The 23,314-nt window shown below is 43.5% G+C and overlaps 1 protein-coding gene across 9 annotated transcripts in view; it reads left to right on the forward strand.

Moving 5' to 3' along the window:
- Nucleotides 1-23,314, forward strand: part of LOC110527921 (MYND-type zinc finger-containing chromatin reader ZMYND8) — a 27,865-nt gene continuing 4,551 nt past the window's right edge. Inside the window, exons 1-20 of one of the 9 annotated variants that reach the window (XM_090241064.1) lie at nucleotides 718-800; nucleotides 2,580-3,096; nucleotides 13,097-13,167; nucleotides 13,505-13,656; nucleotides 14,505-14,648; nucleotides 14,935-15,048; nucleotides 15,674-15,739; nucleotides 16,119-16,211; nucleotides 16,306-16,393; nucleotides 16,483-16,538; nucleotides 16,626-16,703; nucleotides 16,856-16,971; nucleotides 17,099-17,610; nucleotides 17,838-17,981; nucleotides 18,202-18,369; nucleotides 18,523-19,068; nucleotides 19,147-19,656; nucleotides 19,803-19,996; nucleotides 21,355-21,435; nucleotides 21,550-21,628. In XM_090241064.1, coding sequence (XP_090097190.1) covers nucleotides 13,143-13,167; nucleotides 13,505-13,656; nucleotides 14,505-14,648; nucleotides 14,935-15,048; nucleotides 15,674-15,739; nucleotides 16,119-16,211; nucleotides 16,306-16,393; nucleotides 16,483-16,538; nucleotides 16,626-16,703; nucleotides 16,856-16,971; nucleotides 17,099-17,610; nucleotides 17,838-17,981; nucleotides 18,202-18,369; nucleotides 18,523-19,068; nucleotides 19,147-19,656; nucleotides 19,803-19,996; nucleotides 21,355-21,435; nucleotides 21,550-21,628 — 3,166 coding nt within the window. In that variant the 5' untranslated portion in view covers nucleotides 718-800; nucleotides 2,580-3,096; nucleotides 13,097-13,142. Of the gene's footprint in view, nucleotides 801-2,579; nucleotides 3,097-13,096; nucleotides 13,168-13,504; nucleotides 13,657-14,426; nucleotides 14,649-14,934; nucleotides 15,049-15,673; nucleotides 15,740-16,118; nucleotides 16,212-16,305; nucleotides 16,394-16,482; nucleotides 16,539-16,625; nucleotides 16,704-16,855; nucleotides 16,972-17,098; nucleotides 17,611-17,837; nucleotides 17,982-18,201; nucleotides 18,370-18,522; nucleotides 19,069-19,146; nucleotides 19,657-19,802; nucleotides 19,997-21,354; nucleotides 21,436-21,549; nucleotides 21,629-23,314 lie in introns of all 9 variants that reach the window. The other 8 variants (XM_090241060.1, XM_021609544.3, XM_021609542.3 and 5 more) reach the window with 8 other exon arrangements.

The raw sequence follows: 23,314 nt of genomic DNA on the forward strand, positions 1-23,314 counted from the left end.
CATTCTCTTTATTTGATGAGATAAAAACCCATCACATCTGCTCATAAAAGTACATTTTTATGTGACCACATTAGAATTTGAGGCCGCATGAGAACTTGGTGTCAACTTCTGTCTTCAAATAGGGTAACATAGTAACTCATCTTTGTTCTGTTAAACTGTGTTTGCATTGTTATGTAATGTGTTGATGTCCAGTATGCATTTGTACGAGTTCATCTCATTTTCAAGAGGAGGAAACCTTGAGATTGAGCCCTCTGACGGTCTCTCGCTGTTTGCTTGTATTTGTGCAACACTTTTTTCACAGCGGATGGTTTTTCACTGCGGCGTAATCTCTGAGACAAAGGCTTTTCCTGAAACATGAGGGCCTTGGGCCTGTCCTGTATTCATGCTGCTGTTACTGTACTTTGTGAAATACAACCAAATGTCCATGTAATATAGACGGGTCAGACATGGATTACAGCTCCATGTGGTTTTCTTGCCTGATTTGCGCTGTGAAATGGTTTATCTTGTGATTTGGGCCTTGTTTCTTCCTCTGTCCACAGCGCTTCTTTCTCCAGCCTGCCTGTGTGGAACAAAAGATTAGCAGCCAGGAAATGCCCCAGCCAATCAGCTGCAGCCTTACATCATGCCAGTGAGAGCAGGCCACTCACAACCTGGCTTCTATCCTAGCAGCCCATCGGCCAGCCTGGAGAGCCGTGGCTATGCTCTGAGCAGGGTGAGGACTTAGAGGGCTGTTTGTCCTCCATGTTTTAACAAGCATTGACATATAACACACTGAGTTTGTTAGCCATGCATCCACAGAGGTAAGCTTGATTTTTTATTATTTCACTTCCTCTTTGATAAGCTACCAGCTACTGTATATGTTATGTGCCTCAGGAATACAGGTTTGTCTCATGGAGAGAGAAGGGGGGAGAGAGCCTGCTAGTCCCTAGAACACAGGAGTGGAGCCTGGCAGGAAAGCAGAGCACAGCAGGCTGCCTCTCCTCTGCTGACTGTATATGTCTCTGGTCACATAGGGGATCAGCCTGTCTTCATTCCTTTGTACAGAATATACCATGGCAAGAGGAATATATCCCTTTTGCAATAAGGCACAGGATTGATCAGTTTGGCTAGGTTGTTGTTGGGTTGTAAGTGTTTATGACTGTGTCACAGGCCTGTACATTCAAAATGGAAGGTGTGGGGAGGGGAGAGGGCCGTAGCAGGGCGAGAGAACATTCATTAGGGGATCCCAGTGGATTTAACAGATGGTAAAGAGACAGCTCAGCAATGACAGCACAGCAAGAATGATTTAGGCCTCAGAGTGGTATTAGTGCATGGCACTACTTTTAATCTTACACCCTCCAAGCAGGAAGTAGTCAATCAAGATGAACTATGATGGCTGTACAGTCAGGGTGTTTTTCCAGACTACGGTTTATAACAATGGACAGTATTCACATTCTTGTTTTAGCATGTTGAATCATTGAACACGTTTCGTCTGGGTTTAAACCAACATATATAGTACTGTTTTTCTTAACAACTAGCTGAAATAAAATGTCTCCGAATGTTAGATTATATGCCTCAACAGTTTAGTATCTGGTGAGAAAATCTGCCTAATGTTATTTTTCAGTTCACAGCTTTCTCTTTGCTTTGGAGTGGCATCCATTTCAGAGAGCTTCCCCTCTCTGTGCCTCGGGTCTAGACACTCTGGGTGTTTGTATGTGAAGCCTGATGAAGGGAAGGAAGGCTGCTTCAGACAGAGCCTTGGACAAAAGTAGATAATTATCCCAAAAAGGATATGAGAATCTCTAAGTCTCTAGTGGAACTCATAGAATTTGCACACATAGACGAATGCTGTATGTCGGCAGATGTTTTGACAACAACCATGCAAAATGCTTGTCTGGCATGTAACGTCAACGGCCTCAAATTGAATTGCCTGAAAAACAGCTTCTATTACCAGGCCATCAGACTGTTTAACAGCCATCACTAGCCATCTACCAGGTGATACACACTCACTCACACAAAACACACACCTCATACTCACAAACGCATGCAGCAAAGCCTACTCACACACACAGCCAATGCTGCTGTGCCATGTTATAGAGACTTTAAACCACTGGACACTTTCGGTTTCACACGAAACAAGAAAACCATGTCATGCTGGCACTCATTTTTAATTATTCCCCATACCTGAGTAGTCTGACCTTTCCTAACGACCTTCACCTTGTTCAGATTTATTCTCCATGTTAAACCATCATTGTTTTTGTCCATTATAATCTTAATGGAAGCATTAGTATTTATTTAACTACAAATAGAGATCTGGTACTGGTATAAAAAAATAAGTAATAGCAATACCACTGTTGGTTAAAAGTATAGACACATTGTTAAGGTCCAAGCCCTTAAGGATTTATTTGACCAGAGGTAATGCCAGTAGGAACGTATTGGACAGGGAAAAGGGTGTTGGCACTGGCTGCATGTTCTTCAGTCTAAACCACAGCCGTCCATTTTGATTCCTGAGGCCTGTGACATTTTCAGCCCTGTCTTTGTAAGGCCCTTCCTGCATTCCTGTGAGCCGTCTACTGGTAAGCTGTGTGTGCTTTCTACAGCAGCTCGCCTCAGCCGGAGCCGTGTGTGTGCAGTGTGCTCAGCAGGCAGGGAGGGAATGTCTTCAAAATGGACGCCATACACACTGCCTCAGAGCCGTGGAGGAAGAGGGAGGGAATCTGATACGCTCCCTCTAAGCCTGTGTAACTGCATCCCCCATGTTTTAGAAAATGCACACAGCCAGTGAGGGCTATATGGACTTTGAGGGACTTGGTTGCAGAGGTTTTGTGAGAGTGAGGAGAAATCCTCTCTGCATTGCAGCACTGTGTCTGAGGAAAGAGGGGAGAAGATAGCCTGTGTGGCACACTAAGCCGGGCGCCCAATCAGGCAACTCCTCCGTGTGGCGCACAAACCAATCAGAAGCCCACAGCTGAGGTTAAAGATTGACAATCGCAGAGAGAGCAGCAGGAAGAGCAAGGCCCTTCTGGAAAATTCTGCTTTGTCTCATCCCCCACCGGCCTCACTAATTGAAAAAAAAAAAAAAAAGCCTGAAGAATTCTGTGCGTAAAGAGGAAAAAGGTATGCTGTCAATTTCCTACATTGAAGCATGGGTTTTGTGTCAAGAGAGGGTATGGGAGGGGTGATATCACTATATTCATGAAAATAATGTATTTTCTGCAATGCTTTAACAACAGGAAGGGGTGTTGTTGGAAGATTGGGAGGCATTGATTTTTTGTGTTTATTGTGTGTATCACTGTTCTCTCCCTCTGCTCTCCTGGCCTGTGGAGGAGGGGATGTAGCTGAGGGAGAAAATCTCTGTCTTTGCTGACAGGTTGTCAGAGGTGGAGGCCAGTAAAGCCAATGCTCTGTCACTGCAGATGTAGCTGTCATTTTCTACCCGAAATGGAGAGGAGAACTAAGACAGAGAGGGGGATAGAGAGGTGGTGGAAAAGGGACTACATTTGCTGCTCTAACAGGGAGCTGCTATCTTTGTATCCTGCACTCTCGCATTTTAATTATGCTGCTCTCCCCAAGAGCTAAATAAAAAGCTTTTGAAATGGAACCCATCTGAGCTGTGAGACAGTAGCTTGTGACTTGGCGTCAAAGAAAATGGCTGAAATAAGGGGATCGACACATTTGGTGTCTGAATAACAAGGAGGTTGATCTTGAGCTGATACTGATTAAAACAGTGGCTTTCCCACAAGAAAGTACTGTTTAAATTCACGGAAGTGTGCATTTAAATGATGCACAAGCATAGGGCTGGGGCTATGTTTGTGCAAGACAAAGAAACAGGAATGTTTGAGTCGCTTCTTTCTTGAGGGATATGATGCGCATGAGTGTGATGTTGCATTTTAGGGGGTTTTGGGACTGTGGATAGTTCCATTATAGAGGGCATTGTAGTCACCATGCAGTTGTAGAGCGGATGGTTCTCCATTGCACCTGCCTCAGTTCAGCCTTGACCCATCTCTCTCAGAAGTCTCAGTCATGGGACCCAAGGGTGGGGGGCTCAGGATTCATGGGTGACAGGAAGGAGAAGATCTATTGAGTTTAATGCATGATTGTTTTTCAAGTCATGTTGAAACTAGGACACATTTAGCTGTTGGTTACAAACCAGTTAGTTACATACAGTCCCATCCATGCCCAGTCATTTACAGTAGATGAGATGTCTGTATAATTTGGTAATCTGAGAAATCCCCTTTTAGCCTCACAGCCTGGTCTCATAGACTAGACGTAGCATAATAAACATAAACCTCTTGACACTCAAATTAGTATGATATGGTATGGTTACATAAGACATAAGGTTACTTTAAGCTGCAATATGTAACTTTTTGTGCAACCTGACCAAATTCACATAGAAAGGTGAGTTATAGATATGTCATTCTCATTGAAAGCAAATCTAAGAAGTGGTAGATCTGTTCTATGTACCCCATATCTATGCATTCCGTGCTTAAGTTTCATTTTTGCGTCTTTTGTACACCAGATTCAAACATTGGTTATGGAAAATATATTTCACAGTGGTTTAGATGATACATTGATTCAATATACGATACTTGCTGTTTTTGTCACATAAACTGAAATTAGGCAAACTATTAGAATTTTAGCAACCAGGAAATGGTGCAGCGATTTCTGCATAGTGTGTCTTTAAGGCTGGTCAGGGTGGGTGGGTGTATAACGTGAATGTCTAGCAACCCAAAGGTTGCGTGTTTGAATCTTATCAGACAAAATTACAATTTTAACTACTTTGCAACTACTTAGTATGTTAGCTAACCCTAACCTTAACCCCTAACCCAAGCCACCTAGCTAATGTTAGCCACAACTAATTGGAATTCGTAACATATCATATGTTTTGCAAATTCATAACATACTGTACGAATTGCAATTCGTAACATATTGGAAGAATTATACTTCGTAACATATCATACAAAATGGATGAGTCTTGGGGCGGCAGGTAGCCTACTGGTTAGAGTGTTGGGCCATTAACCGAAAGGTTTCTAGATCAAATCCCCAAGCTGACACTGTAAACATCTGTCGTTCTTCCCCATAACAAGGCAGTTAACCCACTGTTCCTAGGCCGTCATTGTAATTAATAATTTGACCTTACCTGACTTGCCTGGTTAAATAAAAAAATAAAAAAATGGACATCCATAAATTAATACATACCATATGGAATGTAGCATATCATATATCAATTGGAGTGTCCAGGATTTACATTTACTATGTTATGTCTACCCCTGAGTCCAGGTTGGACATCAATGCATAAGTGTGAGTTCACATGTAAATAGGATTCAACACAATTTTATGAAATACATGGCTTCACAAAAGCATGTCTAATCCCTGAGACATTGTTCCAATGAGACAATGACAGATGATTGGTACCTTTTTTTGACCAGAAGTTGTTTTGAAGATGTACAGTGCATTCGGAAAGTATTCAGACCCCTTCCCTTTTTCCACATTTTGTTACATTACAGCCTTATTCTAAAATTGATTAAATACACACAATACCCCATAACGACAAAGCAAAACCAGTTCAAAACAAATAAAAAAACAAATACCTTATTTTTATAACTATTCAGATCCTTTCCTGTGAGACTCGAAATTGAGCTCAGGTGCATCCTGTTTCCATTGATCATCCTTGAGATGTTTCTACAACTTGGAGTTCACCTGCAGTAAATTGAATTGATTGGACATGATTATACAGTATAAGGTCCCACCGTTGACAGTGCATGTCAGAGCAAAAACCAAGCCATGAGGTCAAAGGGATTGTCCATAGAGCTCCAAGACAGGATTGTGTCAAGGCACAGATCTGGGGAAGGGTACCAAAACATTTCTGTAGCATTGAAGGTCCCGAAGAACAAAGTGGCCTCTATCATTCTTAAATGGAAGAAGTTTGGAACCACCAAGACTTCCTAGAGCTGGCCGCCTGGCCAAACTGACTATTCATAGGAGAAGGGTCTTGGTCAGGGAGGTGACCAAGAACGCAATGGTCACTCTGAAAGAGCTCCAGAGTTCCTCTGTGGAGATGGGAGAACCTTCCAGAAGGACAACCATCTCTGCAGCACTCCACCAAATCAGGCCTTTATGGTAGAGTGGCCAGACGGAAGCCACTCCTCAGTAAAAGGCACATGACAGCCCGCTTGGAGTTTGCCAAAAGGCACCTAAAGGACTCTAACCATGAAAACAAGATTCTCTGATCTAATGAAACCAAGATTGAACTCTTGGCCTGAATGCCAAGCTTCATGTCTGGAAACCTGGCACCATCCCAACGGTGAAGCATGGTGGTGGCAGCATCATGCTGTGGGGATGTTATTCAGTGGTAGGGACTGGATGACTAGTCAGGATCGAGGGAAAGATGAACAGAGCAAAATACAGAGAGATTATTGATGAAAACCTGCTTCGGAGCGCTCAGGACCTCAGACAGGTGAAGGTTCACCTTCCAACAGGACAATGACCCTAAGCACGCAGCCAAGACAATGCAGTGGTGGCTTTGGGACAAGTTTCTGAATGCCTTTGAGTGGCCCAGCCAAAGCCCGGACTTGAACCCGATCTAACATCTGTGGAGAGACCTAAAAATAGCTGTGCAGTGACACTTCCCATCCAACCTGACAGAGATTGAGAGGATCTGCTTTTAGCGTCATACCCAAGAAGATGCGAGGCTGTAATCGCTACCAAATGTGCTTTAACAAAGTACTGAGTAAAGGGTCTGAATACTTATGTCATGTTTCAATTTTTTCCCCCAATAAATTAGCAAAATTGTCTAAAAACCTGTTTTTAGTTTGTCATTATGGAGTAAAAAACTATTTAATTCATTTTAGAACAAGGCTGTAATGTAACAATATGTCAAGTCAAGGGGTCTGAATAGTTTTTGAATGCACTGTATGTCTTATAAAAAAGGCTCTGCGTTTTTTGACACACAGATCAACTGTACTAGTTGTTCAGGCTTTGATCTTGTCCCATATTGATTACTGTCTGGTAATATGGTCAGGTGCAGCAAATAAAGACCTACTGACCTAGCAAAGCTGCAGCTGGCTCAAAACAAAGCAGCACGCCTTGCCCTTAAGTGTACACACAGAACTAACATCAACAACATACAGTACATGATAGTCTTTCATGGTTGACGACAAATTTACTTCTTCTCTTTGTCTTTTTAAGAAACATTTGTGTATTGAAAATGCCTAACCACTTGTATAATCTATTTGCATACACTTCAAATTGACACACAGTGGGGCAAAAAAGTATTTAGTCAGCCACCAATTGTGCAAGTTCTCCCACTTAAAAAGATGAGAGGCCTGTAATTGTCATCATAGGTACACTTCAACTATGACGGACAAAATGATTTATTTGCAAATTATGGTGGAAAATAAGTATTTGGTCAATAACAAAAGTTTATCTCAATACTTTGTTATATACCCTTTGTTGGCAATGACAGAGGTCAAACTTTTTCTATAAGTCTTCACAAGGTTTTCACACACTGTTGCTGGTATTTTGGCCCATTCCTCCATGCAGATATCCTCTAGAGCAGTGATGTTTTGGGGCTGTTGCTAGACAACACGGACTTTCAATTCCCTCCAAAGATTTTCTATGGGGTTGAGATCTGGAGACTGGCCACTCCTTCGTTGCCCGGGCGGTGTGTTTGGGATCATTGTCATGCTGAAAGACCCAGCCACGTTTCATCTTCAATGCCCTTGCTGATGGAAAGAGGTTTTCACTCAAAATCTCATGATACATGGCTCCATTCATTCTTTCCTTTCCACGGATCAGTCGTCCTGGTCCCTTTGCAGAAAAACATGATGTTTCCACCCCCATGCTTCACAATAGGTATGGTGTTCTTTGGATGCAACTCAGCATTCTTTGTCCTCCAAACACGACGAGTTGAGTTTTTACCAAAAAGTTATATTTTGGTTTCATCTGACCATATGACATTCTCCCAATCTTCTTCTGGATCATCCAAATGCTCTCTAGCAAACTTCAGACAGGCCTGGACACGTCTGGCACTGCAGGATTTGAGTCCCTGGCGGCGTAGTGTGTTACTGATGGTAGGCTTTGTTACTTTGGTCCCAGCTCTCTGCAGGTCATTCACTAGGTCCCCCCGTGTGGTTCTGGGATTTTTGCTCACCGTTCTTGTGATCATTTTGACCCCACGGGGTGAGATCTGGCGTGGAGTCCCAGATCGAGGGAGATTATCAGTGGTATTGTATGTCTTCCATTTCCTAATAATTGCTCCCACAGTTGATTTATTCAAACCAAGCTGCTTACCTATTGCAGATTCAGTCTTCCCAGCCTGGTGCAGGCCTACAATTTTGTTTCTGGTGTCCTTTGACAGCTCTTCGGTCTTGGTCATAGTGGAGTTTGGAGTGTGACTGTTTGAGGTTGTGGTCTTTTATACTGATAACAAGTTCAAACAGGTGCCATTAATACAGGCAACGAGTGGAGGACAGAGGAGCCTCTTAAAGAAGAAGTTACAGGTCTGTGAGAGCCAGAAATCTTGCTTGTTTGTAGGTGACCAAATACTTCAATATACTATTTTCCACCATCATTTGCAAATAAATTCATAAAAAACCCTACAATGTGATTTTCTGGATTTCTTTCTTCTCATTTTGTCTGTCAGAGTTGAAGTGTATCTACAGTGCCTTGCGAAAGTATTCAGCCCCCTTGAACTTTGCGACCTTTTGCCACATTTCAGGCTTCAAACATAAAGATATAAAACTGTATTTTTTTGTGAAGAATCGACAACAAGTGGGACACAATCATGAAGTGGAACGACATGTATTGGATATTTAAAACACACCAGGCAGGTCCGAGATACTGTTGTGAAGAAGTTTAAAGCCGGATTTGGATACAAAAAGATTTCCCAAGCTTTAAACATCCCAAGGAGCACTGTGCAAGCGATAATATTGAAATGGAAGGAGTATCAGACCACTGCAAATCTACCAAGACCTGGCCGTCCCTCTAAACTTTCAGCTCATACAAGGAGAAGACTGATCAGAGATGCAGCCAAGAGGCCCATGATCACTCTGGATGAACTGCAGAGATCTACAGCTGAGGTGGGAGACTCTGTCCATAGGACAACAATCAGTCGTATATTGCACAAATCTGGCCTTTATGGAAGAGTGGCAAGAAGAAAGCCATTTCTTAAAGATATCCATAAAAAGTGTCGTTTAAAGTTTGCCACAAGCCACCTGTATTTGGTCACCTCCACTTGGGAGACACACCAAACATGTGGAAGAAGGTGCTCTGGTCAGATGAAACCAAAATTGAACGTTTTGGCAACAATGCAAAACGTTATGTTTGCCGTAAAAGCAACACAGCTCATCACCCTGAACACACCACGCCCACTGTCAAACATGGTGGTGGCAGCATCATGGTTTGGGCCTGCTTTTCTTCAGCAGGGACAGGGAAGATGGTTAAAATTGATGGGAAGATGGATGGAGCCAAATACAGGACCATTCTGGAAGAAAACCTGATGGAGTCTGCAAAAGACCTGAGACTGGGACGGAGATTTGTCTTCCAACAAGACAATGATCCAAAACATGAAGCAAAATCTACAATGGAATGGTTCAAAAATAAACATATCCAGGTGTTAGAATGGCCAAGTCAAAGTCCAGACCTGAATCCAATCGAGAATCTGTGGAAAGAACTGAAAACTGCTGTTCACAAATGCTCTCCATCCAACCTCACTGAGCTCGAGTTGTTTTGCAAGGAGGAATGGGAAAAAATGTCAGTCTCTCGATGTGCAAAACTGATAGAGACATACCCCAAGCGACTTACAGCTGTAATCGCAGCAAAAGGTGGCGCTACAAAGTATTAACTTAAGGGGGCTGAATAATTTTGCACGCCCAATTTTTCAGTTTTTGATTTGTTAAAAAAGTGTTTGAAATATCCAATAAATGTCGTTCCACTTCATGATTGTGTCCCACTTGTTGTTGATTCTTCACAAAAAAATACAGTTTTATATCTTTATGTTTGAAGCCTGAAATGTGGCAAAAGGTCGCAAAGTTCAAGGGGGCCGAATACTTTCGCAAGGCACTGTATGATGAAAATTACAGGCCTCTCTCATCTTGGGAGAACTTGCACAATTGGTGGCTGACTAAATACTTTTTTGCCCCACTGTACATAAAAGCAGACATGTCACTATGGGTTTCTTCACGAAACCCAAACCAAAAACTGATTTGAATGTGTCACTCAGTTATCTATAGAGCCCTATCATCGTGGAATGCTCTGCCACCAGAGGTTACTCTGGCAAAAAGCAAGTTTAGCTTTAAAAAACACATTTAAAAAACATATTGGGTCGCAGCGCCTCTCTTCGTTTAAAAAATAAAATCTAATTTAACTGTACTGTATTTAAGAATATAAAAAGGTTGAGTTGAAGTCGGAAGTTTGCATACACCTTAGCCAAATACATTTAAACTCAGTTTTTCACATTTCCTGACATTTAATCCTAGTACAAATTCCCCGTCTTAGGTCAGTTAGGATCACCACGTTATTTTAAGAATGTGAAATGATTTATTTCAGATTTTTATTTCTTTCATCACATGATTTTGCAACCTTTCATCACAGTGGGTTAGACGTTTACACACATAAATATTTGGTAGCATTGCCTTTAAACTGTTTAACTTGGGTCAAACGTTTCGGGTAGCCTTCCACAAGCTTCCCACAATAAGTTGGGTGAATTTTGGCCCATTCCTCCTTACAGAGCTGGAGTAAATGAGTCAGGTTTGAAGGACTTCTTGCTCGCTCATGCTTTTTCAGTTCTGCCCACAAATTTTCTATAGGATTGAGGTCCGGGCTTTGTGATGGCCACTCCAGTACCTTGACTTTGTTGTCCTTAAGCCATTTTGCCACAACTTTGGAAGCATGCTTGGGGTCATTGTCCATTTGGAAGACCCATTTGCGACCAAGCTTTAACTTCCTGACTGATGTCTTGAGATGTTGCTTGAATATATCCACATAATTTTCCTGCCTCTTGATGCCATCTATTTTGTGAAGTGCACCAGCCCTCCTGCAGCAAAGCACCCCCACAACACGATGCTGCCACCCCCATGCTTCACGGTTGGTATGGTGTTCTTCGGCTTGCAAGCCTCCCCCTTTTTCCTTCAAACATAACGATCCTAACGGTCATTATGGCCAAACAGTTTTATTATGTTTTTTATTATGTTGTTATGTTTCATCAGACCAGAGGACATTTCTCCAAAAGGACAATCTTTGTCCCCATGTGCAGTTGCAAACCGTAGTCTGGCTTTTTTATGGCGGTTTTGGAGCAGTGGTTTCTTCCTTGCTGAGCGGCCTTTCAGATTATGTCGATATAGGACTCGTTTTACTGAGGATATAGATACTTTTGTAACTTGTTTCCTCCAGCATCGTCACAAAGTCCTTTGCTGTTGTTCTGGGATTGATTTGCACTTTCGCATCAAAGTACGTTCATCTCTGGGAGACAGAACGAGTCTCCTTCCTGAGCGTTATGATGGCTGCGTGGTCCCATGGTGTTTATACTTGTGGACTATTGTTTGTATAGATGAAAATGGTACCTTCAGGCGTTTGGAAATTGCTCCCAAGGATGAACCAGACTTGTGGAGGTCACCAAATGACTCAAAGTATGTCAGTTGACCTATCAGAAGCTTCTAAAGCCATGACATGATTTTCTGGAATTTTCCAAGCTGTTTAAAGGCACAGTCAACTTAGTGTATGTAAACTTCTGACCCACTGGAATTGTGACACAGTGAATTATAAGTGAAATAATCTGTCTGTGAACAATTGCTGGAAAAAATACTTGTGTCATGCACAAAGTAGATGTCCTAACCGACTTGCCAAAACTAGTTTGTTAACAAGAAATTTGTGGAGTGGAAGAAAAAAAAGTTTTAATGACTCCAACCTAAGTGTATGTAAACTTCTGAATTCAACTGTATGTACATTTTATTGTTGTGTCTTTCCTATATATAACTCTTACTTTTATTTTGTGTAATATCTTACGTTGTTCTTGTCTAACTGTTCTGTACTCGGTCATGTATTTGTATGTTTTGTGTGGACCCCAGGAAGAGTAGCTGCTCAATGTGCAGTAGCTAATGGGGATCCTAATTAACTAAACAAATAATTTGACCTAGTCCAATCACATTCTGTCAGTTTGTCACTCGGGAACTCTTAACATTGGAACACTTCTTTACTAGACATTAAGGGCAGTGCTAATTCATACAGGGAACCCGAGTGTTGGCTTCTGCGATGCATTAGCTGATGCATCAACTGACGTTGCATCATATTCTACAAACACTTCCTACCTTTAATATGGTGGTCTATTTAGCTGATCGGTTTTACTCACTCATTCTCTGCTACCTGTACTTCTGTTGGTTGCTTGATAGTATGCGGTTGCATTTTCTAGCACCCACCCCATCCTCCACCTTTTTGGTTCTGTTTCCTTCTTGCAGTGGGATTGGTATAGCGTAACTTGTGCCATGCCTGTAATTATCATTATTATCTTAACATGACACACGTAGTGAGCTACCCCAAAGGATCAGAGCCTAACGCCAAGACTAATGTATTACATGTTGTCATCTTTTTCTAATAAATGGTTAAATGAATACGTGGCGTTTCCTGTTTTGAAATTGCTTTACTAAACATTTTCCTTCTCCCAATAAGAGAGGGACTTTTTCTGGCCAGAGCCGGCACCCAAATGAACAGCGTGTGTCTGTGTCCAGTCAGAATTGGTTGAGACAGAGTTTGCTTCTGGGCCAAATGGACTCTCGCTCTAAGAAACACCCCATTGTAGTGAGACTGAGAGAGTGAGTCTCACTGCCAAGTGAGTCTGTGTTAAAGCAGACCTTTACAGCCAGACGGGATTATGTCTTTCCCCTGAAAATGATACTAGATCCACACAAATAAGATTTGTAAGACTTCAGCAGATGCTCTTATACAGTGTGATTTTATGATTGGTACCAAGTGCACACTGAACATACTGTGGATGAAGCTATGTCTGGTTAAAGCATAGGGAGTCAAACTGTAGAACGCATTGGATGAAATGATCTATGTTGGGAGTCTTTCTGTAGGTGCTGTCATAACAGGGCATTAATAGTGCCTCTTTTCCCTGCGTCAGTGTGGCTGAGGAGGAGGTGAAGACTGAGTCAGATGCAGTAGAGGGGATGGAGATCTCTACACGATCCAAAGGTGAGAAAAAAACACAAAGCTGAGCTATACTATTACTTATTATTGCCTATGCCTGTGTGGAGTATGTGGTGAAAGGGTTTATTTTATTGCTCCCATGTTGAGTGTACTGTATGTGTGCATGCATGTGTGTGTGTGTCTGGTACAGAGCTGAACGATACAAGGTACAAGATGGAGGCTAATGTGCTGCTTCTGTTCATATCGCTGTCATGTCTTATCGCTATGGCAACTGGTTTTATCTTCTGTACTGTAGGAAAACAACTGTTCTATGGCTAGTACATGCACCTTCTTCTTAGAAATATTGCATCTGTCATGTCTGACCTTTGACCCCTCTCTGCAGTTTCAGTCCCTGGATTAGTGGAGCGAGCGGCGCAGAAACGAAAGGTGCCCAGCCCCCCTCACTCATCCAACGGTCACTCCCCTGCTGAGACCTCCTCCAGCCCGGTCAAAAAGAAGAAGAAACCAGGAGCAGTCAGCAGCAGTAAAGACCAGGTGCGACCTCCCCCTCCACTCTCCTCTGTGCTCACACTGTGAGGCTGCTGGGTTTACACTGCAGTTACACTGCAATATATCCTACTAAAAAAACTAACTTTCGGTTCCAATTGAGTCTTTTGGTATGCCATGGGACTATTTGATGTTTGTGAGACCAAGGGTTTATACTTTCTTATAGTGTTACAGTAAGCCTATATGTCCTAATACAATTGTTATCTAAATTATTATTGTTTCGTTAATGTGTGTTTGCATGCTTAATTTTGCCCACTGAAATCAAGAAATTGATTGAGTTTTCGGATATTGCTCAAAGAAAAACTGATGCAATTAATGTTTAACACTTTTAATCAGCTTTATAAATGGTCAATTATAATAGCAACATTGGTTTATAAGCCATGGACCAAAGCTTGTCTCAATGCAAAACAGTAGTGGGTGTGGACCAAAACACAGCTTCTCAGATCCAATCATTAAGTGATACTAAAGGCTAGTTTCTCAAACTGATCCTTTTCACTGTCTTGACCTTTGAAAGGGGATTTGCAATATAATCTACAGTGATTCTCTTCCAGTTTGATAACAGAAATTATCAATTAATACACTTTTGAATGCCTTATGTTGCAACACAGGGTTCTAAGCAGTCTGTGCTTTGGACCGTTACTATGTAACTTCTGTTGATTATAAAAAAATGTTTGCATGTTTGTGCTGCTCATGTAATCTCACGCCTAAATTAAATGTTGAACCCCTCCAACTTTCTCCTTCTCTTGCCTGCATTTCAGTCAGAACTAAGACATGGTCCCTTTTACTATGCGAAGCAGCCAGCACTCACCACAGACCCTGTTGATGTTGTACCGCAGGACGGCAGGAATGACTTTTACTGCTGGCTGTGCCACCGCGAGGGCCAGGTGCTCTGCTGTGAGCTCTGCCCGAGGGTGTACCACGCCAAGTGCCTCAAACTGCCCGCAGAGCCCGAGGGTGACTGGTTCTGCCCTGAGTGTGAGGTACTCACTTGTGGGTGGGACTGGAAACCAGTTGTCTACTAGGAAGACAACTTTAAAATGCGTGGGAGGTTTGAGGCTGGGGGTTGAGTCCTGACTATGATGAAAGACATCCCTATTTATTGGAAGTTACAGAGTTGAGCAAAATCTTGGAGCTAAAATAAATTCTGATCGTGTTGGTTTATGATGTTGTCAAGGTAGTAAAATGAGGCTTGATACTGAGAATATCCTTTGAGATGGCAAAATACATTTGAAGCTAACATCTTTCGCTCTACCTCTTTTCTTTCAGAAAATAACAGTTGCTGAGTGCATAGAGACTCAGAGTAAAGCAATGACGATGCTAACACTAGACCAGCTGTCTTACCTGCTAAAGTTTGCACTCCAGAAGATGAAACAGCCAGGTGTAAGTGCACTGACCTCCCTCCTCTACCTGGCTGATTAGTCCCAGTAACACTATAAACAAATATCAGGTCTGTTCAACTGGATATAGTACGTATTGCAATGGCTTGTGCTTCTGCTTTCACCCTCCCCACATTGTCATGGAACAACTCTATTTAATTTCTACCTTTTCTAACTATTGTCATTGACTAATTGTTTTGACAGGAGATATATTGGACTATTGAAGAACAGAGATAGATGTATTAGTAATGCCAATGCGAGTGAACAGAGCTCTCGCACAAACACAATGGAATGGTCTTGCGCTTGTTGATATGGTCTGATTCTAAGACTGCTTAATGCTTACTCATGATTTTATTTTCCATCAGTGATGATGTCCATTGCCCCTGCCCTAATACATGGAGAACTGCACCCAGCCAAATGATTTCCTATACTCAGTCTGAAGTATCTTTTGGTGTTCTGGTTACAAAGTGGTTAGGAAGCTCTCTAACAACACTAAACCACCCCAAGCCTGTTTTCGCCAGTCTTCTCCTCTACAATGGCATAAAGAGAAAAGGGACCATTGAACCAAGGGTGCAGTTTGTAAAGCGTGGTGTGGTGAGGATACAGTTGCCCCTCTTACTCTTTTTCAGGACCAACCACGCTCGTCATCTCACTCCCCCCATGCAGCCGCCACGCAGAGAAAGGCTTTTAATTGGGTAATCAATCAAACACACTAAAAAAAGACCCCCATCATATTTTCCGTTCGTTTTTTCCCCCTCCTGTTTGGAGTGTTCTTTTTGTTTTGTGTGTCTGTTTTTAGTTGCTGTCGTCTGTCCTGGGGTGGTAGAGTATGGGTGATAAGGTGTGTGTGTGTGTGTGTGTGTTGAGGTCATGCAGTTTAATCCTAAATTGAGATGCGTGCAAGGCAGGCAATTTTAAATCTTGACCTAAATTTGGAATTGATGCCAATTTGATATAATTACATGAAAGTTGTAGCTGTGCTTGTGTCTCAAGTTAGGATTTGGCCTAAGTGAGGCCTGTATTTGGAATATGAAGGTTAATTCACTGTGCACGTCTCTTGTATATCTTCTCCAGACGGAACCCTTCCAGAAGCCAGTATCTCTGGAACAGCATCCGGACTACGCAGAGTATATTTTTCACGCCATGGACCTCTGTACATTAGAGAAGGTTAATGTTCTCTGCTTATTTCTTTGGGGTTAGAACTACAATCCCAAACCTCACCAGTTGTTGATCACTGACCTTTTCTATTTTATTTTTCCAGAATACAAAGAAGAAAATGTATGGCTGTACCGAAGCTTTCTTGGCAGATGTGAAATGGATTTTGCACAACTGCATAATTTATAATGGAGGTCAGTGTCCGTGTTTAGATTGCAATGGATTTTCACTGGTTTCAATAACTGGTTTGTGGTTATTTCTAATGGTGACCTTCTTATTCCAGGAAATCATAAGCTCACTGCCACAGCTAAGGTCATAGTGAAAATCTGTGAACATGAGGCGAGTATGGGAAGGCGTTCAATAATTATTTCAGGCCTTCAGAAGCCACCTACAATTGTTACACCTACAATGATTCTTCTCTTTCAGATGAATGAGATTGAAGTCTGTCCGGAATGCTATCTGTCAGCTTGCCAAAAGAGAGACAACTGGTTCTGTGAGCCATGTGTGAGTTCAGTTACTTAAACTCTCTTATTTACTTGTATCAAAGCTTGTGCTAAACGAGTCATACATTGGAATTGTAGTGCCTTGTGTATACTGAATGCTGCCTATATAATGGTCTCAGTGTGATAACTAGTCTTCCTGCTTACTTTGCTCAGAGTGATCCTCACCCTCTAGTGTGGGCCAAGCTGAAGGGGTTTCCATTCTGGCCTGCCAAAGCACTGCGGGACAAAGACGGGCAGGTGGATGCTCGCTTCTTTGGGCAACACGACAGGTAATTCCCCTTTGGTACCTACCTATGTCAATTATACTCATCAGTGCATTTGCATTTCTCAACTCTCTGTCTCTAGACTCTGTCTCTAGCCAGCTGTTTAGTTGTGTTATGTTTCTTCACCTTCCAGGGCGTGGGTCCCCTTAAACAACTGCTACCTCATGTCCAAGGAGATTCCCTTCTCTGTGAAGAAGACTAAGAGCATCTTCAACAGCGCCATGCAGGAAATGGAGGTCTACGTGGAGAACATGAGGAAGAAGTTTGGAGTGTTCACCTATGCCTCCTTCAGGACGCCCTATACCCCTGACAACCAGTACCAGATGCTGCTGGACCCCGCCAACCCCTCATCCGGCTCGGTCCGGCCGGAGAAGCATGAAAAGATCAAGTTCAACTTCGACATGACTGCATCTCCCAATATGCCCTTGTCCAGGAGCATGCTGTCAGGAGGGGGCGGGGGCATGGGCGGGGTTGGCGGGAGTACAGGCCGGAGGATCTCCCTGACAGATATGCCCCGCTCGCCCATGAGCACTAACTCCTCTGGTCACACAGGCTCTGATGGAGAGCAGGAGACACCAGACAAGGGCCAGGCTAGAGCCCCTGCTAGCCACTACAGTGCTGGGGAGGAGTCCATGGACTGCACAGGTAGGTACTGCACACTGCCTCTCTAACGGTCTGGAGAGTCCTGGGACTATGGAGTATACTGTAACAGCAACCTAGACTCTGGTTTTTGTTTTAAAACAAGTACTGTAAACGAAGGGCATGTTGAGTTCAATTACCATAAGTTATTTTAATAAAACCTACCTCTTAAATGCAGATCCAAAGAAGAGCATGACATTGATAGATACTGTATATCTTAACTCTCCCCACAGCATCACCGGCTTCCACTCGACCTGATCCTGTCTCTGGTGCCAAGGACAGCCCTAAACCATTCCACACCCAGGGCCCTGCCCTGACTCTTGTTCCCAAGCAGGAGAAAGCAACACCCACAGGGAGCATCCTTAATCTCAACCTGGGTGAGCTGCCACACACCTGTCATCAAAACCTCAATCATCATCAAAGTTCAGCTATTTAGCACACCTGACCTGGGTAAGACTTCATGACAGCAAAACACCATCCATAAACCCTAGAAACCTTAACCACATGTAGAGGCAGTCCTACTTGATGATCTAGTGATTGTGGCTGATTTCAACCAGCTCATAACATTGTTTGTGGTTTCTTGTGCTGGCCTTTCAGACCGAAGCAAAGCCGAGATGGACCTAAAGGAGTTGAGTGAGACTGTGCAGCAGCAGCAGCAGCAACAGCAGGGGGTGCCACCAGTCCTCACCTCACCCAAAAGACAGATCAGGAGCCGCTTCCAGCTCAACCTGGACAGAACCATCAAGAGCTGCAAGGCCCAGCTGGGTGAGTGACCTAATCGCACCGCTAGAAAATAACCGCTTATTAAGATACCAGGACAATTCAACTTTTTTTTTACTTTATCAAAACAACCATGAAAACCACTGCTGAAACCTTTGATGTTATACATTTACCCCAATTTCCCCTCTCTGCTTACAGGTATAGATGAGATCTCTGAGGACGTGTATAAGGGAGTGGAACACAGCGACTCCGAGGACTCTGATAAATCAGATTCGAGTGACAGTGAGTACGCCAGCGATGAGGAACAGAAACCTAAAGGGGGCCAGCACACTGAGGCCAATGACAAGGGCGAGAAGGACACTTCCAAGAGGGGGTCCAAAGACCCCCTGCCCCCCATCCAAAACAAGGAGGGCAAAACAGAGGGGCCAGGGCCAGCAACTGCAACGGCAACCATGGGAGATGCAGGGGTACCATCTACCCTCTCTGAATCCTTGTCAAAAGAGAAGCAGGGTGTAGTGTCAGACAAAGAGCCCCCAGAGAAAGCCAAAGCAGTCCCTGCATCCCTAGCCCCCAGAGAGAAGCCCCAGGTGAAGCAGGAGGCCAGGCAGACCTCTCTGGTGGATGACTCCGACTCTGAGAGGGAGCTGGTGATTGACCTGGGGGAGGACCAGGGGGGCAGAGACCGGAAGAGGACTAGGAAAGATGCACACGCATCCAAAGATCCACCAACCAATAAGACAGAGGGTGAGAGTCCTCCTATTCTCTACCACTATTTGACAAAAATAATAGATGCTATTATTAATTAATTTCTTTCCATTCTAGGTAAAGCCCCCACCCTGTCAAGTGCCCTTACTCCATCTCAAAACAACACAGCCCCTTCCTTAACCCCCAGTGTGAAAGATTCATCACAGTCTCCACTAGCCATCCCTCTAAACATGGTGCCCTTCACTACTGCTGCTCCCACCACCATTGGCCCGACCACCCTGGCCAGTGCCACATCAACAGCCCCCATCACAGCCTCCTCCGCCACCACAGCAGTAAAGAAACAGCGCCCTCTGCTGCCCAGGGAGACTGTCCCGGTGGTGCAGCGGGCAGTGGTGTGGAACCCCACCAACAAGTTCCAGACGTCCTCCCAGAAGTGGCACATGCAGAAGGTGCAGCGGCAGCAGCAGAATCCGCAGCCAGATACGCCTCAGCTGCAGACAGCATCACCTGACCAGCCACAGACACAAAAATTGCCCCAAACGCCGGCCTCTGCAACATCTTCATCATCATTATCGCCAGAGCAACCTTCCCAAAGCACGCGGTACCAGACCAGGCAATCTGTCAAAGGTACACCACCGTATTAGTTGATCATTAAATTAGCACACTACAGAAAAAGGGGAGACAGCTAAAAAAACTATTTGAGTGCAACCGTAGGCCTAAATACCATGACTGTGAAGTCAATGATTAGTTTTGATTGTTGTTGTTTACTGTAGCTGTCCAGCAGAAAGACCCCCCACTCAGTACGTCCACGTCGGCTGTTACCCTGGTGACCAGTATCCCAGCCTCTGTGGCCATGATGGCAGCTCCCGGAGTAGGCAATGGCCCCTCCACCTCCATGGCAGGGGACTTCCAGATCCCTACCGCATCAGCAGACGTAGCAGCTGACATCGCCAAGTACACTAATAAAGTGAGTATGCAAGACTTGGACTGATGGCCACAGAGTAAACAAACTGAAGGATGTACACTACACTAACTAACAGTATGTTACGATAGTTTGGGGCTTGGAGCAGAGCTTATTGAAGCATACAGACTTTTGGGTGACAATTTTACATGCACTACATGACCAAAAGTATGTGGACACCGTCAAACATTTAATTCCATTAATATGAAGTTGGTCCCCCCTTTGCTGCTATAAACAGCCTCCACTCTTCTGGGAAGGTTTTCCACTAGATGTTGGAACATTGCTGCGGGGACTTGCTTCATTTCAGCCACAAGAGTATTCATGAGATCGGGCACTGATGTTGGGAGATTAGGCCTGGCTCGCAGTTGGCGTTCCAATTAATCCCAAAGGTGAATGGAGGTCAGGGCTCTGTGCAGGCCAGTCAAGTTCTTCCACATCGATATCAACAAACCATTTCTGTATGGACCTTGATTTGTGCACGGGGTCATTGTTATAATGAAACAGGAAAGGGCTTTCCCCAAACTATTGCCACGAAGTTGGAAGCACATAATCATCGAGAATGTCATTGTATGCTGTAGCGTTAAAATTTCCATTTACTGGAACTAAGGGGCCTAGCCCGAACCGTGAAAAACAGCCCCAGACCATTATTCCTCCTACACTAAACTTTACAGTAGGGACTATGCATTGGGCCAGGTAGTGTTTTCCTGGCATCCGCCAAACTCAGATTCGTCCGTTGGACTGTCAGATGGTGAAGCGTGATTTATCACTCCAGAGAATGCATTTCCACTGCTCCAGAGTCCAATGGTGGGGAGCTTAACACCACTCCAGCCGAAGCTTGGCATTGAGCATGGTGATCTTAGGCTTGTGTGCGGCTGCTCGGCCATAGAAACACATTTCATGAAGCTCTCAACGAGCAGTTCTTGTGCTGACATTGCTTCCAAAGGCAGTTTGGAACTTGGTAGTGAGTGTTGCAACCGAGGACAGACAAGCTTCGTGCTTCAGCACTCGGCAGCCCCATTCTGTGAGCTTGTGCTGCCTACCACCTCGAGGCGGAGTCGTTGGTGCTCCTAGACGTTTCCACTTCAAAATAACAACACTTACAGTTGACCGAGGCAGCTCTAACAGGGCATAAATGTGACAAACTGACTTGTTGGAAAGGTGGCATCCTATGACAGTGCCACATTGAAAGTCACTGAGTTCAGTAGGGCCATTCTACTGCCAATGTTGGTCTATGGAGATTGCATGGATGTGTGATAAAGATTCTCAACCAATCAAATATGAGTTATTATTTAATGAAGTTATTACTAGTCAGCGGTCTCTTGGGTACATTGGACATTTTTGCTTCATTTCTCCTTTTTCCTCAGATAGTGGATGCAATCAAAGGGACGATGACTGAGCTGTACACCGAGCTTTCCAAAAGCACTTCAGGGAACACAATAGCAGAGGTATGTATCTATCTGCTGGTCGATCTATCTGCTGGCACCGAATAACACCCTGCATATAATAGTTAGCTGTATGACTCTGGGGAGTGAATGTATGTCCTTGTCTCTCCCACATAGATTAGACGATTGAGAATTGAAATAGAAAAACTGCAGTGGCTTCATCAACAGGAGCTGTCAGAAATGAAGCACAATCTAGGTAAGGACCTTTGCATTACTCAAGCTTCCACTGCAGATGACCCAGACAATTCTGGGTCAAAGGACTCTCAGTATAGACGGGTTGGTTATTTAGCAACAAAACCGACGTGTGCGCAACTATGTGCCAAAACAGACAGGGTTGGCTTAGATTGTTGACAACACGTAAACAATATTCACCTCCAATGTTTATTGAAATCATAAATACAATTGCACAATAAGCACTTGTCTCTCAAATACATTGCTATTGTTGTAGCTAGATAGCATTTTTTTTCCCATATTAGCATTGACAACACGTAAACAATGTTTATTGAAATCATAAATGCATTTGCACAATAAGCACTTGTTGTTTCTCAAATGCATTGTTAGAGTTGTTGGTTAGCTGGCTAGCAAATTTTGCCATATTAGCATTTACATGAAATCAGCCAAAACACCTCAAAACAAGACATGGAATCAATAACAAGATACAATGAGCTGAAACGAGCTACCTACAATTCCCCACATGGCAGTTGCTTGTTGCTAGCTATCTGACCATTCAGAATCATGATGCACATACATCATTTTCACAGTGGTGTAAAGTACTTACAGTGCCTTGCGAAAGTATCCGGCCCCCTTGAACTTTGCGACCTTTTGCCACATTTCAGGCTTCAAACATAAAGATATAAAACTGTATTTTTTTGTGAAGAATCAACAACAAGTGGGACACAATCATGAAGTGGAACGACATTTATTGGATATTTAAAACTTTAACAAATCAAAAATAGAAAAATTGGGCGTGCAAAATTATTCAGCCCCCTTAAGTTAATACTTTGTAGCGCCACCTTTTGCTGCGATTACAGCTGTAAGTCGCTTGGGGTATGTCTCTATCAGTTTTGCACATCGAGAGACTGACATTTTTTCCCATTCCTCCTTGCAAAACAGCTCGAGCTCAGTGAGGTTGGATGGAGAGCATTTGTGAACAGCAGTTTTCAGTTCTTTCCACAGATTCTCAATTGGATTCAGGTCTGGACTTTGACTTGGCCATTCTAACACCTGGATATGTTTATTTTTGAACCATTCCATTGTAGATTTTGCTTTATGTTTTGGATCATTGTCTTGTTGGAAGACAAATCTCCGTCCCAGTCTCAGGTCTTTTGCAGACTCCATCAGGTTTTCTTCCAGAATGGTCCTGTATTTGGCTCCATCCATCTTCCCATCAATTTTAACCATCTTCCCTGTCCCTGCTGAAGAAAAGCAGGCCCAAACCATGATGCTGCCACCACCATGTTTGACAGTGGGGATGGTGTGTTGCTTTTACGCCAAACATAACGTTTTGCATTGTTGCCAAAAAGTTCAATTTTGGTTTCATCTGACCAGAGCACCTTCTTCCACGTTTGGTGTGTCTCCCAGGTGGCTTGTGGCAAACTTTAAACAACACTTTTTATGGATATCTTTAAGAAATGGCTTTCTTCTTGCCACTCTTCCATAAAGGCCAGATTTGTGCAATATACTGATTGTTGTCCTATGGACAGAGTCTCCCACCTCAGCTGTAGATCTCTGCAGTTCATCCAGAGTGATCATGGGCCTCTTGGCTGCATCTCTGATCAGTCTTCTCCTTGTATGAGCTGAAAGTTTAGAGGGATGGCCAGGTCTTGGTAGATTTGCAGTGGTCTGATACTCCTTCCATTTCAATATTATCGCTTGCACAGTG

Source organism: Oncorhynchus mykiss, chromosome 7 (assembly GCF_057628025.1).
Source record: "Oncorhynchus mykiss isolate SJ-2025 chromosome 7, ASM5762802v1, whole genome shotgun sequence".
NCBI lineage: Eukaryota > Metazoa > Chordata > Actinopteri > Salmoniformes > Salmonidae > Oncorhynchus > Oncorhynchus mykiss.